We start from the raw sequence: 12,275 nt of genomic DNA on the forward strand, positions 1-12,275 counted from the left end.
TATATATATACTGTATAGTGTGTGTGTATGTTTGCGTATCTGTATGTAAATATTATAATAATTATTCACACGTATAATTATTTATATAATTATGTATGTGTTTATGTAAATTATATAATTAACTGATTGGAATTTATTTATTTATTTAACAATTTGTTCTTTAAAATTGCTAAAAGAATCAGACTGTATTACTTGTATTACTTTACATACTTTTTAGCATGATGCGAAGTAATACAAACATGAAATGTATTTCTCCCTTGTTTTTGGTCAATCTCTTTAATGGGTTACGCAAACTGAGGTTGATGTTGACGATTTACTAGTAATTTTATGTTTTAGAGTGTTTTAAAGTAAAGATCAGTAGTTAAATACACTCTAAGCATCTTATTCATTTGATTTCACCCATACTTGTATAATAAGCATAGGTATCAAAGTAACCCTTCACTCTGACAGGTTATTATGAGGTGCTACAGGTCACAAAGCACGTCTGAAATTCCATACATTAAAAGAAGCATTCAGGATGGGCTAGATTGAGTCAGTTTTCAGCAGTAGTATATTACCTCTGCAGTCAGACAGGAGTCTGTGAGGTGCCGTTTGAGAACCCAGAATAAATGTTGCTGGGGAATCATGTAGCATGTGTCTTAGACCCTGAGGGACTGCGGCTGAAGCAGATATTCAGGCAAATGCACTTGCTATTCATCGGAGAATGGACAAAGACAAAGCAATCTCCACCTGTGAAGATTACCTGTGCTCCTCACTGAGCAACAGTGTTGTCATATGACTCAGAAAGCCACAGTCTGTCCCTTCCCCACCAGCCGAGCTCTGCTGCCCGCAGGCTGCCATATGTGCTCCTGCCATGACTGGCATTTAATTACAAATTCGACATTTTTTGTCACTGCATATGGATGAATGATATAAAAATGGAATAAGTTGTAGATATGCAAGAGGAAAGGAAATTTTGCATGCTCATGGAAAAAGAAGGGTTCGGAGAATGGAGAGGCAGAGCTCATGCCTGATTGAATTTGTAATTTCTCCAATATTAGTTTGGACCTGTTTATGTTTGCACTTTGAAAAAGTGGGGAAAATGGGAAATGACTGCTGGAAATAGTTAGCGATTGATGGCCAGTTTCCACTGGGGGCAACATGAAAGATATTCAGTCCTAATTAAATTAGATATGCTTTCTGCCATCTCTCCCAGCTTTCATTCTCACATTAAATATAAACATTCCCAAACAGCGGCTGTTTGTGGTCTGTTAACATGGCGTGATATCACGCACCATTATGGTCACCGTAAATATGCCACCCACCACTTGAAGTGAGCCACATTGCTTCATTGTAATCAGAAAATCATTTTCTTAGTCAGTAGTTTTGTCTTGTTTTGCTGTAAAAATATCTAAACATCCCTTAAGTAAGTATTACATTTTATTTGTTCAAAGTTTTCATTTATGTCTTTACATTTACACATCCAACGCAATTTACACTGCATTCAAGCTAAATAACTTTTCAGTTTATGAATTCCCTAGGAGTCGAATCCTATAACCTTGGTGTTATTTGAATCATGTTTGAGCTATAGCAAAACTTGAATGATGAAAAATTTAAACTGCTAAATTGTCTTACAAATGCTGACTCTGTTTATTTTTTATATTAATAATTGCATTAAATTAACATGTTTAATTCTCAGGTCTATTCATTAGGTGAGATTTAAATGTTTTTTCTTTTATTTTTTCATAGCTGGAGGCTGCTCTTCATAATCCTGTTCAATGTGCTTTACTTGGTTTCTCAGCGGCGAGCACTTCGCTTCCTCAAGGCTACCTCTGGGTAAGTAGAAGCAGAAGCACATAAAATATATACATATTATCATACACAATAGTGACGTCAGAGATCAAAGAGACCGTATTTATTATTCCTCACCATTAAATCACATTTATGCAAAACAGGTCTTAATTCTGGACGTTGTTTAAAACCAACAAGCATTAACTTAAGTGACAGTGGTTATGTCCTATATTCTGCAAAGAGCTTTTCTCTGCAAAATAAAACGGGTTTTCATAACAAGCCCTGTGAAATCACCTTTAAAAGTTTCACACAGTAGTCTCGTTCTCCTCCCTCTTCTGGAGCAGTGGGCAATTTATCACATAATCCCCTAAAGCAGGGGGATAAATCCAATTCGAGCCTTGGTTGGGCACAAAAAGACGCCCTTGCCTGTGTCTTTGAGTTAATTGTTTTTGTGGGTATTCTAAAGAGCATTGAGGTTGGACTTGGGTGGATTTAAAAGATACAAGGAGACATTAAGTGGGAAATTATATCTGGCTGGATTAGAACCTCTTTCTGGTGCCAAAAATCCTCAGTTCTGCATATCCAAAATATAATTTCACTATCTGATTCTAAATCTAAATCTCACTCTGCAGCTTAAATCGTAGGGGTCACTTTTTTAATATATCTCAGTGCGTCCATTTAGTCTCGGTGGGGCTGCCAGTGTTTCTCATTAAATGTGTTAAAATGTGCTATTATGCAGCATTTGTAAACTTATTTTCTGTGCTTCGGAGCTGTGTAGGCTTGGTAGGCATGTAGGCTTGGTCTGCTACATCCTATAAGATTAAGGCACTTAGTAGCAAGTAAGCTAGTATTTCCAAAAGAAATAAATCATTATTTATTATGTTATTACTTATTTATTACTTATTTTCTGTACAGTCTTTTTTCTCCACACAGGTCTGTTATTGTGAACCCAAGTCGAAGACAGTTTTAGATTGTTTAAGTTGCAATATCTTGACCATAATAAGCTGCGATGTGGACCAAACTTTATCCTGCTAGCCAAAGGTCTGGTTTTAAACTATAGCAGGGTTAAAGGAACCCCTAAAGCAATCAACACATCTTCCACTTATAGCAGGTGTCATTTTCTCGGTGAACTGAGCTGGACTGAGAGATGTGAGAAGAGGGGAAATGATTCAGTTGTTTGCTACTTCCCAACTTATAAGTCAGTGATAGCACATCATCTTATCACAACAGCCTGTTTTCACTGCTAGCGTTCCAAATGAGCAGTGACAGTAATCAGATCACTCCAAGATGGGCTGCTGGGTTTTTTCTCGTGGCTTAGATCAAAATAATGACATTGTTTCTAATCAGTCCAAGACAGCAAGCCAGCCAGTCATCCGCCAAATTCGCTCATCTTAGCCTCTTCACCTCTAAGGCTGAGGCTCATTTTTTTTTTTTTTAAACCTGTGTTCACAGTCTACTTCCTGGGATTTTATTTACTTAGTTGGTTAGTAATGATAAAAATAAGTAGTTGCTTTTTTTCATTGCTTGCCAATGCCATGGTTTTGGGGCAGGTTTTCCTGTAAAATGTTTACAGGGGTAGAGACTGAGGTGCTGCTAAGGACAGAGGAATTACAAAAATAAATTACACTACTTTTTGTAGATAGATAGATAGATGATAGATAGATCTAGATAGAGCATTTTTTTTTCCTATTTGCTGTTCTCTATTTGTCAGCTACAAATCCAAACAAATCTAAAACTTTTCATAAAGGATGTCAGAGACAAATGTTTGAATGTGGCTAGTGTATACATAAACAGATGAAGTCTTTCTCCCTAGACTACCTTTGCTCCCTTTAGGCTCTTAGTCAGTTTTAGCCTAATTAATGCTTGGTTGTCCAGAGCTTTGGCTCTAAGGTTGGTTTTCACGGCTTTCTGGCCAAAAAAAAACAGAGATGCGTCCAGGGCATGATTCCAGATATCCACTCCTCCAAACAAGTACTGATGAATTTGTCAGGGAACTGTAATTCCACCTAGTCTGTGGAGGAATTGGATCGAAAGAGGAGGGGGTAGATCATCGTCGAGTTCACGCACATGGATTTGCGCCTGTGTGAAAAAAGCGGGAGAACAAGGGCCAGCTGGAGGTTGCGTCTGAGTAGCAAAAACGCAGAGAGATTCAGTTATTTTCTGAGCTTCTTGCACAAAGATAAGCCCTCCCTATTTCCCACTGCGCTGCCGCAACAGGCCGTTATTTGCTCTGACTCGCTCTTCTCAGCCCATGAGACCTTGGCCATCCAGGTTCTATGCTGTGATACAAATCAGACAAATGATTGCTTGCAAATTAGAGGGGAACTGTAAGGCTAAAGACTATATTTAGCCTGGACATTTTGCTTGCATAACATGATTCAGAATGAGAATTAATCTCTGTTGTCTGGCAGCATCCCTCCCACTCTGCCGTTGTTTTCCTGTTCTTTGGTTGAGATTACACTCCACTCAACCAAACCCAGTCGCTCAGTATCTTGAGGTAATCATAAATGATGGCCCCTAAACAAGTGCCGTTTATATTGAGGCCAGCAGACTTTGTAATACTCTTCCCCTTTAAACCACCTCTCAAAGGCTTTTTGTTGTATGTATTTTGTAATTGGAGCAGTTTAGTGCCGCACAAGAAGAGATGAGGCAATGATGGGATGCTGATCAGTTCGTTTAATTTCTAATAGCGAGCGGGTTGCTTCCATTGCATTATGCATGAAAGAGTAACCATGAGAGCGGCTGTGCAGGGCACGAAGACAAACACTATTTTTCACAAACTGGGGGATTATTAATTTATGATGCAATGCAATCCAAATGTGTTACAAGAGTCTGCATTTTAAAGCAACTCAGTAGAAAAATGAATGGGTGCGGAACTTAGATCAGTTGTTAAGGCAAGGCACCAGAGGATGGATTTATGAGCAGCACTGTGCTGAAGTCTTATTCTGTCAACTATATGTAATTTCACCAAGGATCGAGTTTGTCATCGCAGTCTCTGTCTTAAGAAGGCGATCAATCATCAGCCCAAAGGAAACCCTCCATTGTCAAACAGCTCAGCGGCTTTCAAAAGACATCTCTCCACCCCACCTTTTCCTCTGGTTCAGCGATGAAAAGATCCCTGGAGTTTCAAAAAAGATGTTTGAAGTTATAGAGCTGATGCTGGGAATGTATTAGGGGTGATAGAGTATGAATTTTAGAGACTTTATCAAGCCAATGACTATAGGTTAGATTTTTATGAGATATATGATTTTAACTTTGCTGTTACCCTGATATTGAAATTGACAGGAATAAAATAACAGGGCTGGGAAGCATTAAAGTACACAGGAAGTGAAAGAGTTTTCTGCCGTTTGAAATTTCCTCCATGTGGTTCTCGGCACTGGAAGTGAAAGCACAATGGCGAGGGAGTGGTTTAAAGTGGCAGAAAAACAGAAAGCCCTTCCCTTCCTCTATTATTTTCTGTCTCTACCTGTACAGTCATGGATGTGAGAGCGGTTTTGGTTGGATGACTACCTGTAATAGCGGTGTCCTTGCTCTGTTTTTGCAGGTAGCCGGTGGAGGCGATTCCACTCAAGGCCAGGTGGACATCTTCTCCTTGAACAGACCCACACCTCGGCCTGTAAAATCCCTCCAGATGGGAGCTCGAGTGAGGTGTTTGGAGTATGTGCCTGAGCCCACCCCTTCAGAGGATGCTGAAACCGGCCCTCATAACTCCACGGGAGTTGGAAATACTATCTGTGTGGGACTTGATGATGGCTGGTAATAATATAATATGAAAATATAAATATAAAAAGATGTATTGTGTTCTTCAATTAAAAATATTAAAGTACCTGTTAAATATCTAAATGCATCTATACACAGCCAAGTTAAGGTTGCTCTAAGGAAACTAGACACTATTATCAAAGATATTGATGCTGCTTTGGTTCTATGTAAATGAAGTGCCTCATCAATGCTTCCTTTATTTTCCTGTCAGCTCACTTGGCTGTGAGAACCAAGCGGTAGCCAAGTCTAATAGCCTACTGGCTGTTTGTTTTGAGCACATGTCTAGCAATAGGGAAATCGGGAAAGGTAAAAGCCTTTTAATGAGATTTAAGGTGCCATTACAGACATTGCGGTGATAAGAAACAGGTGACGACTATCTTCAGTAGGCTAAAAAGAGTTTTGGATGAGTTTTAGCGATTCCAAAGTCATTTATTGTTATTAATGAAGAAACAAAATATTTGTAAATTTGAAAAATTATACATCATACTTAAAAAAATTTTTATAATCTAAACAACTTCATTATTAAAAAGGATTAAAGACTTAACTTTGTATATGTGCAATTGCATTTATACCATCTGTGTGCAGCAGTCAGTGTAAATGCACCTTTTTGTGGTATATATGCAACTTCAGATGCAGTCTTTGTAGTGCTAAAACAGCAAAAGTTTACTACCTTGTTTAAAACTTTTGGGTACTTTTCGTGGTGCTTTGTGGAGAAGTTTTTGAGGTGCAGTCATTTTGGCAGAAATTAAATTAATTTCTCACTTAAAATCACAGTGATTTTCTAAGTAAGTTAAATCATTTATGAAGGCTGAGAAGAACAATAGGTATTCTGGGATATTCTTTATGCAAATGAAAGGGACTGATTAGCTACAGAGAGCAGATTTTTTCCTTTTAAAATATCATTTCACAATATCAAGGCAAATGCACAGTGGAAATAAGGCATTAGTTGTTCTTTATACTTCTTCCCAAAAAGATGTTGTTATATTGTATATCCTTCAATGTTTTTCTCCCAAAGCATTCTGGTCTATGGCAGTATGGACACGGCCGCCCAATGCCTTGTGACTCTCCGTAACCCAGAGGGCTGTCCAGTTCTGTGTCTCAAACATTCTGGGAACTTCCTGTTCGCTGGCCTACGGGACGGAACACTGATGGTGTACGAGAGACATCCCGGAGGTACGAGTTTCATAACGCTTGATGTTTCATTATATTGTACACTCATGCTGCCTGCAAGTACAGCTGAGAAGCTCTTATTTCTAAGTTAGTTTCCAGCTGTCATGCTTTCAAGTTAGAAATGTAATGCGGAAGTAGCCAAATCAAAAATATTAAAATGGATAACTTTTAAAGTTGTTTACAGTTGTTTTGTCTTTTATGTGAACAAGACTAGTAATTTGCGATATTTCTGCATTTAATTCAAGGCCTCATAATTTGTGTCAGGCTGTATGTAGTTGTTTCTCTTTTGCTTTTATGCATTATCCAAAACAAAGCTTATTTATTCTCCATACATTGCCTGCGTTTGTTTAGGATTGTGGATAATCACTTAGGATTTAAACGTCTATGTTATTTCTATCCTATTAGTGCCTGCAAGTACAGCTGAGAAGCTCTTATTTCTCAGTTAGTTTCCAGCTGTCATGCTTTCAAGTTAGAAATGTAATGCGGAAGTAGCCAAATCAAAAATATTAAAATGGATCACTTTTAAAGTTGTTTACAGTTGTTTTGTCTTTTATGTGAACAAGACTAGTAATTTGCGATATTTCTGCATTTAATTCAAGGCCTCATAATTTGTGTCAGGCTGTATGTAGTTGTTTCTCTTTTGCTTTTATGCATTATCCAAAACAAAGCTTATTTATTCTCCATACATTGCCTGCGTTTGTTTAGGATTGTGGATAATCACTTAGGATTTAAACGTCTATGTTATTTCTATCCTATTAGGCTTGTTTTTCTCTTTATCACATTAGCACAGAAATGGACAGTTATATTCAGTATGTTTTCTCTTTCTTTTTTCTCAGTAATGGGATTAAACACTAAATGGGTGGGATAATTAAGAAGGGTAATTATTAGTATGTCCCCAAATGAAAGGGACTCAATAGAGTAAAAGGGTAATCAAATCAAATTAATAGTACAAATGAATCTGATTGTCCCCGTGTTCAATTTGCTCTTTCATCAACCTTCCATTCAAACATTCAAGGATGTTTTTTCGGTCCCTCCTCTGTTAGCTGAATGCCTCAGTGAGTATGTGAAAGATATTAGTTCTGTCATGTATTCTGAATGCATTCAGAGATGAGACGGGGGTGATAAGATTGTTCTAGGTATGTATTAGTTAGATAGAAAGCCAATGGATTCAGGATTACCTTGAAAGCAATTTATGATTTCACAAGTCTTTCCTCTGCCCGTGCTTGTGCCTTATTCATTTGCAGTACGTAAGTGTGGGCGAATGACAACAGAAGACGGGTGGGCATGCAGAACTCTTGCAATCGGAGACATGATAGATAGCGAAGGACTGCGCTCTGTGTGTGTACGTGTATGTTAGGGGTGGTGCAAGGCAGACAACCCTGGCACAATGGGTTTATCACAATGCATTACTTACCTGGCTGTCAACAAGGAATTACCTCCAGTGAAGTGGAAAGTAAGATTAATTAGGCTGATGTGCAGTGTGGCGATTGAATATTACTATTCATATAGTGGAAAGAAAGAAATTACTAACAGATATATTCCCTGGGAAGTACAGGCTGGATTTTTAAAAATGTGTTTATTTATTTATTTGGGTAAACAAATATATTCAACAAATTATTCTGTGGAGCAGTTAATATAGTTAATATAGTAATAAACACTGGGATCTCACATGAGATTAATCAGAAAGCTTTTTGAAACGTATGAGCAAGCCGAAATTGCTTGGGGGGGGGGATTTTGAGTTTATCTTCCCTTTTTTTCCCTAGGTACATTAAGAGGGCAAGATCATTTTGTTGTGTTTAATCAACAGTATGCAGAATTTATAAGGATAATAATGAGGTGTCTACCTTTCTGAAGAAAATACGTAAATATATTATACCCAGAAGCAATAAGCGCCCATTTGAATGAAACAGCGTCTCTCCTCCATCCACTTTATTACTTTTGGAGCAATAAAGTAAAGACTGCATCTGCAGATGCTTTGAGTGTCCATATAAGTCCTCTCCGCCCCTGAAGGTCCTCGGCTTCAAAAGAGGCAAATCTGAGGCTGCCTTAGTTTGAGGAAGAGGGTGTACCGAGTGGCTGAGGGGATGTTTTCAAAGCATACACACGAAAAAAGTGGGAAGACTGACATTTTGAATATGCCATGCAATTAACCTGAGGAAGTCGGAAGTCATTGTAAAGCTATCCTGGTTTCAAAGGCAGAAATAAACAACTCGAAATGTTAATTAAATGGCTCGCTGCGGTTCCCTCTCTAATTTTGCTTGATTAACACACTGTGATGGGGGCGAAAAAGACGAAGAAAAAAGCTTATGTAATGCATCCAATAATGGTGTCCATGGTGGCTACAGTGCAAAACATGTGATTAAAACTCAAGGAAAAAGTCTGGCATGTTCTGAGCACACTGGAGAGAAACGTATAAATTGGATTACACAACACGCTGCAGTTATTAACATGGCACTGTTAGTGCATTAGCATAGAAAGCACTAGTTTTATTGAGGGAGATATGCAGTCCACAAACACGCTTTGCAGTGCTTGCATTAGCTGTATGTTTTTAAGACGTAGACAGAAATTATACAGTTCCACCACCAGTTATACATATTTGTCTTGCAAACACTAGGATTTACTCTTGAGTATTAATGAAACCAATTTACTTTAAGTGACTTGCTCAGGGCAAAGCAGGGGAATTAGCATGCAGCACATTTTTGTAGCTCTGCTATTTGAAGCATTCTTTAATAAGGGAAATAACATATGAATTTACTAGCTTTGAATATCTTTGGCCATATTTGAAGTGTTCCACCAGATAGGATTAAAGATTTGCCTTCAAGCAAGGTATTTCACAGGCCTCATTGTATTCGCTACTCATGTACTTTTCCTTGCTTTTCTGTTTTCTGTGTCATAAAACTTAAGAGTATATAAAATTAAATAGTTTGGGGTATTTTCTGGGTTCTACATTTATAAAGCTCATTATGATCAAAACAAACATAAACCATTTTTATATTTATTGTGTGAGAATTATTATTATTTTTATTAATAATTAAAAAAAAGTTTTCAGTATACTTCTTTACGAGGACACAGCAATGTCAGCTTGAAATGGATTATGAAATGTAATGGAAAAACATTACATTTGAATATTACATGAACATTTTTGTCCAATCAAGCTGTAATTTCATGTGTATATTTAGGCAACATAAAATCCTTGATACAAAATTTGCATTAGCAGTTCATTTCTTCCAAGGACAGAAATTAACTTTTCCTTTAAGGAGCAATATTTTTTTATTAATTATAAAATAAGAAAAACAGGGTTGGGTTGAAATTATATTGACAAAAATCACTATTGTTGATTATTGCACTTGATGCTGCATACTGCTGTAATTTTTGTTGTGTTTTTATTTTGTTATTGAGAGGAAAGCGTGAAGCACATATTTACATATTCATCTAAACGCCTCTCTCCGTACCATCTGGCTCAGCTGCATTCATACTCAGACTATCATAAGCCCAGTGTGTGTCGTCTTCTCTTAAATTGCATACGGGAGACCCGAATTACAGTCTTGCTCTACAGCGCCACACTGGTCAAACCGTGTTATTGCAGGTCCTTACAATAGGTAATATGAAATCAAATGACTATTTGACAACAAAAATATTTGTAGACATTTTTTTTTTATTGCCAACGTTGTCGATAATGTCGACTAATCGTTTCAGCCCTACTAAAAAAATACCCAATTCCTGGGTAAAAAGGATAAAAAGTTTGCTCTAAGAGCCTAAGGGTGCCCATAGTTGAAGTCCAAGAATCTTGATAGTCTTCTTACGGTGAACTTACTGTGTGTTTTTGTGTTTCTGTCTTGTAGGGGAACTGTGGAACCAAGACACCTGTAGAAAAGTAACAGTTGGTTCAGATCCCATCAGGACACTTCTTGCCTTGGAGGGCTCGGTCTGGGCTAGCTGTGCTAACACAGTAACTGTACTTGACGGCTCCAGTTTGTCCACTCAGGTAGACTCATCATTTCAAAGCTCTACTCATGCTGATATGCTTTCACATCAAACTTTAGCAAATGGAAGAGCACAGACTATGTTTCACGGGCACTTGGCCAACACTGACTGACAAATTAGGTTGTGTGTGAGGATCAATAATAAAGCTACCGAGGAGCTGCAATCCATATGGCCAGATTGTCTCCTCTGGGGTCTCTTTTTTCCCCTTTTACTTTTAAACCTCCCAGGATGAGTAAATAATTCTGACGTGCTCATAATCTTCTCCGGCTGTCTCAAATATGGAGAAGCTGTACCCTGGGGATCTACCCCATGGGCCTCCATAACCCTGAGCCTTCCTTTAGTTCTGACTTCTTGGGTTTTATCTCTGGAATCAAACATCTCTTTTATCCTTTGAGATTTCTCTGGATGCGCCCATCAGAGAGGAGATTTGAGCTACTGGTAGGTGAGTGGGCCCCTGCTGCTTTTCGGTTGATCCTCCACGGTTCAGGCCAGTGCTCTGTTTTGTTCGACTGATTACATTGTATCCCTTTCCCTGCGGAGCCATGCAGGCCCAGCAGCTGGAGGGGGAAGCATCTCCTCTACAGCTGTAAATCTGCCTCCTTGGGACTCATGTCAAAGTGGCGTACAATGATGTGTGTCGATGGGATAAGTAACAGAGCCTGTGCGAATTTGTTTCTCTCGTCACCGGTTTTTAGGTAAGAATTCCACACTCTGCAGCGTGCCACCTTGTTCCAATGACCCGAAACGATTGAGGCCGCTGGATCGCTATTCATGTAGAATGCTGAAAGCATTTCAACCCCAGTACTGCAGAGAAAACAAACAGTGATGGTCGGGTGTGTATGCACTATGCAGAGAAAACACTTAATAATAATAAAACCTTGCACAAATTTTTGGGTCCGCAACCAACTTGATTACCAAGTTTGGCTCATTAATATGTAGGCCATCTTTACACCTGATAGTAAAGGACTAAATTATCTTTCGCATTTGATGTGGGTAACCAAACAGTTTCTGGTCCCCATTGAATTTGAGAGTGGGAAAAAAATACTATCGACGTCACTGGTGACCAGCAACTGTTTGGTTACCCACATTCTTCAAATAACTTTTATGTTCAACAGAAGAAAGAAACTCATTCAAGTTTAAAACAACTTGACAGTGAGTGAATGATAATAGAATTTACACTTTGGGTGAACTATCCCTTTATTGTTAAATTTTTTTTTTATAATTTATAAAGTGTATATAGTTTTTTTATTTTTATATTTGTTAATTCAATTTCTTGAATGCTACTGCTAAATACACCTACTGTACCTGAAAAACAAAGCACTCTTTGTTTTATATGTATATTATATGTATTTGGAATGCGTATCTTTGTTTTTATTTTTGAATAAGAAAGTTAAAATAATGATAAAGTTTTTATCTTTGCCCACTTTGGCGTAAATGTCTGTCATATTTTTTATTTTGTTACCTTGTAAGGCTTTGTTTTTAAAATAGGGAAATTAGTTGGGCTGTACTAGTCAGACAACTTGCAAAATAGTAAAACCAACATGACAAAGAATCGTGATAAAATCGTGATTTTCCTGAAAAAAAAAAAAAAA

General features: G+C 37.9%; 1 protein-coding gene across 1 annotated transcript in view; it reads left to right on the forward strand.

Moving 5' to 3' along the window:
• The window catches only part of LOC107749501 (rho guanine nucleotide exchange factor 10-like protein), a gene marked incomplete at its 5' end in the record, with an annotated part of 91,584 nt that overhangs the window by 66,544 nt on the left and 12,765 nt on the right, over nt 1–12,275 (forward strand). The window contains 4 exons of the mRNA XM_016564681.1: nt 1,729–1,815; nt 5,315–5,526; nt 6,545–6,702; nt 10,542–10,684. Coding sequence (XP_016420167.1) covers nt 1,729–1,815; nt 5,315–5,526; nt 6,545–6,702; nt 10,542–10,684 — 600 coding nt within the window. The remainder of the gene's footprint in view (nt 1–1,728; nt 1,816–5,314; nt 5,527–6,544; nt 6,703–10,541; nt 10,685–12,275) is intronic.

This window comes from Sinocyclocheilus rhinocerous, unplaced genomic scaffold (genome assembly GCF_001515625.1).
Source record: "Sinocyclocheilus rhinocerous isolate Xijiao unplaced genomic scaffold, SAMN03320098_v1.1 scaffold889, whole genome shotgun sequence".
Lineage (NCBI taxonomy): Eukaryota > Metazoa > Chordata > Actinopteri > Cypriniformes > Cyprinidae > Sinocyclocheilus > Sinocyclocheilus rhinocerous.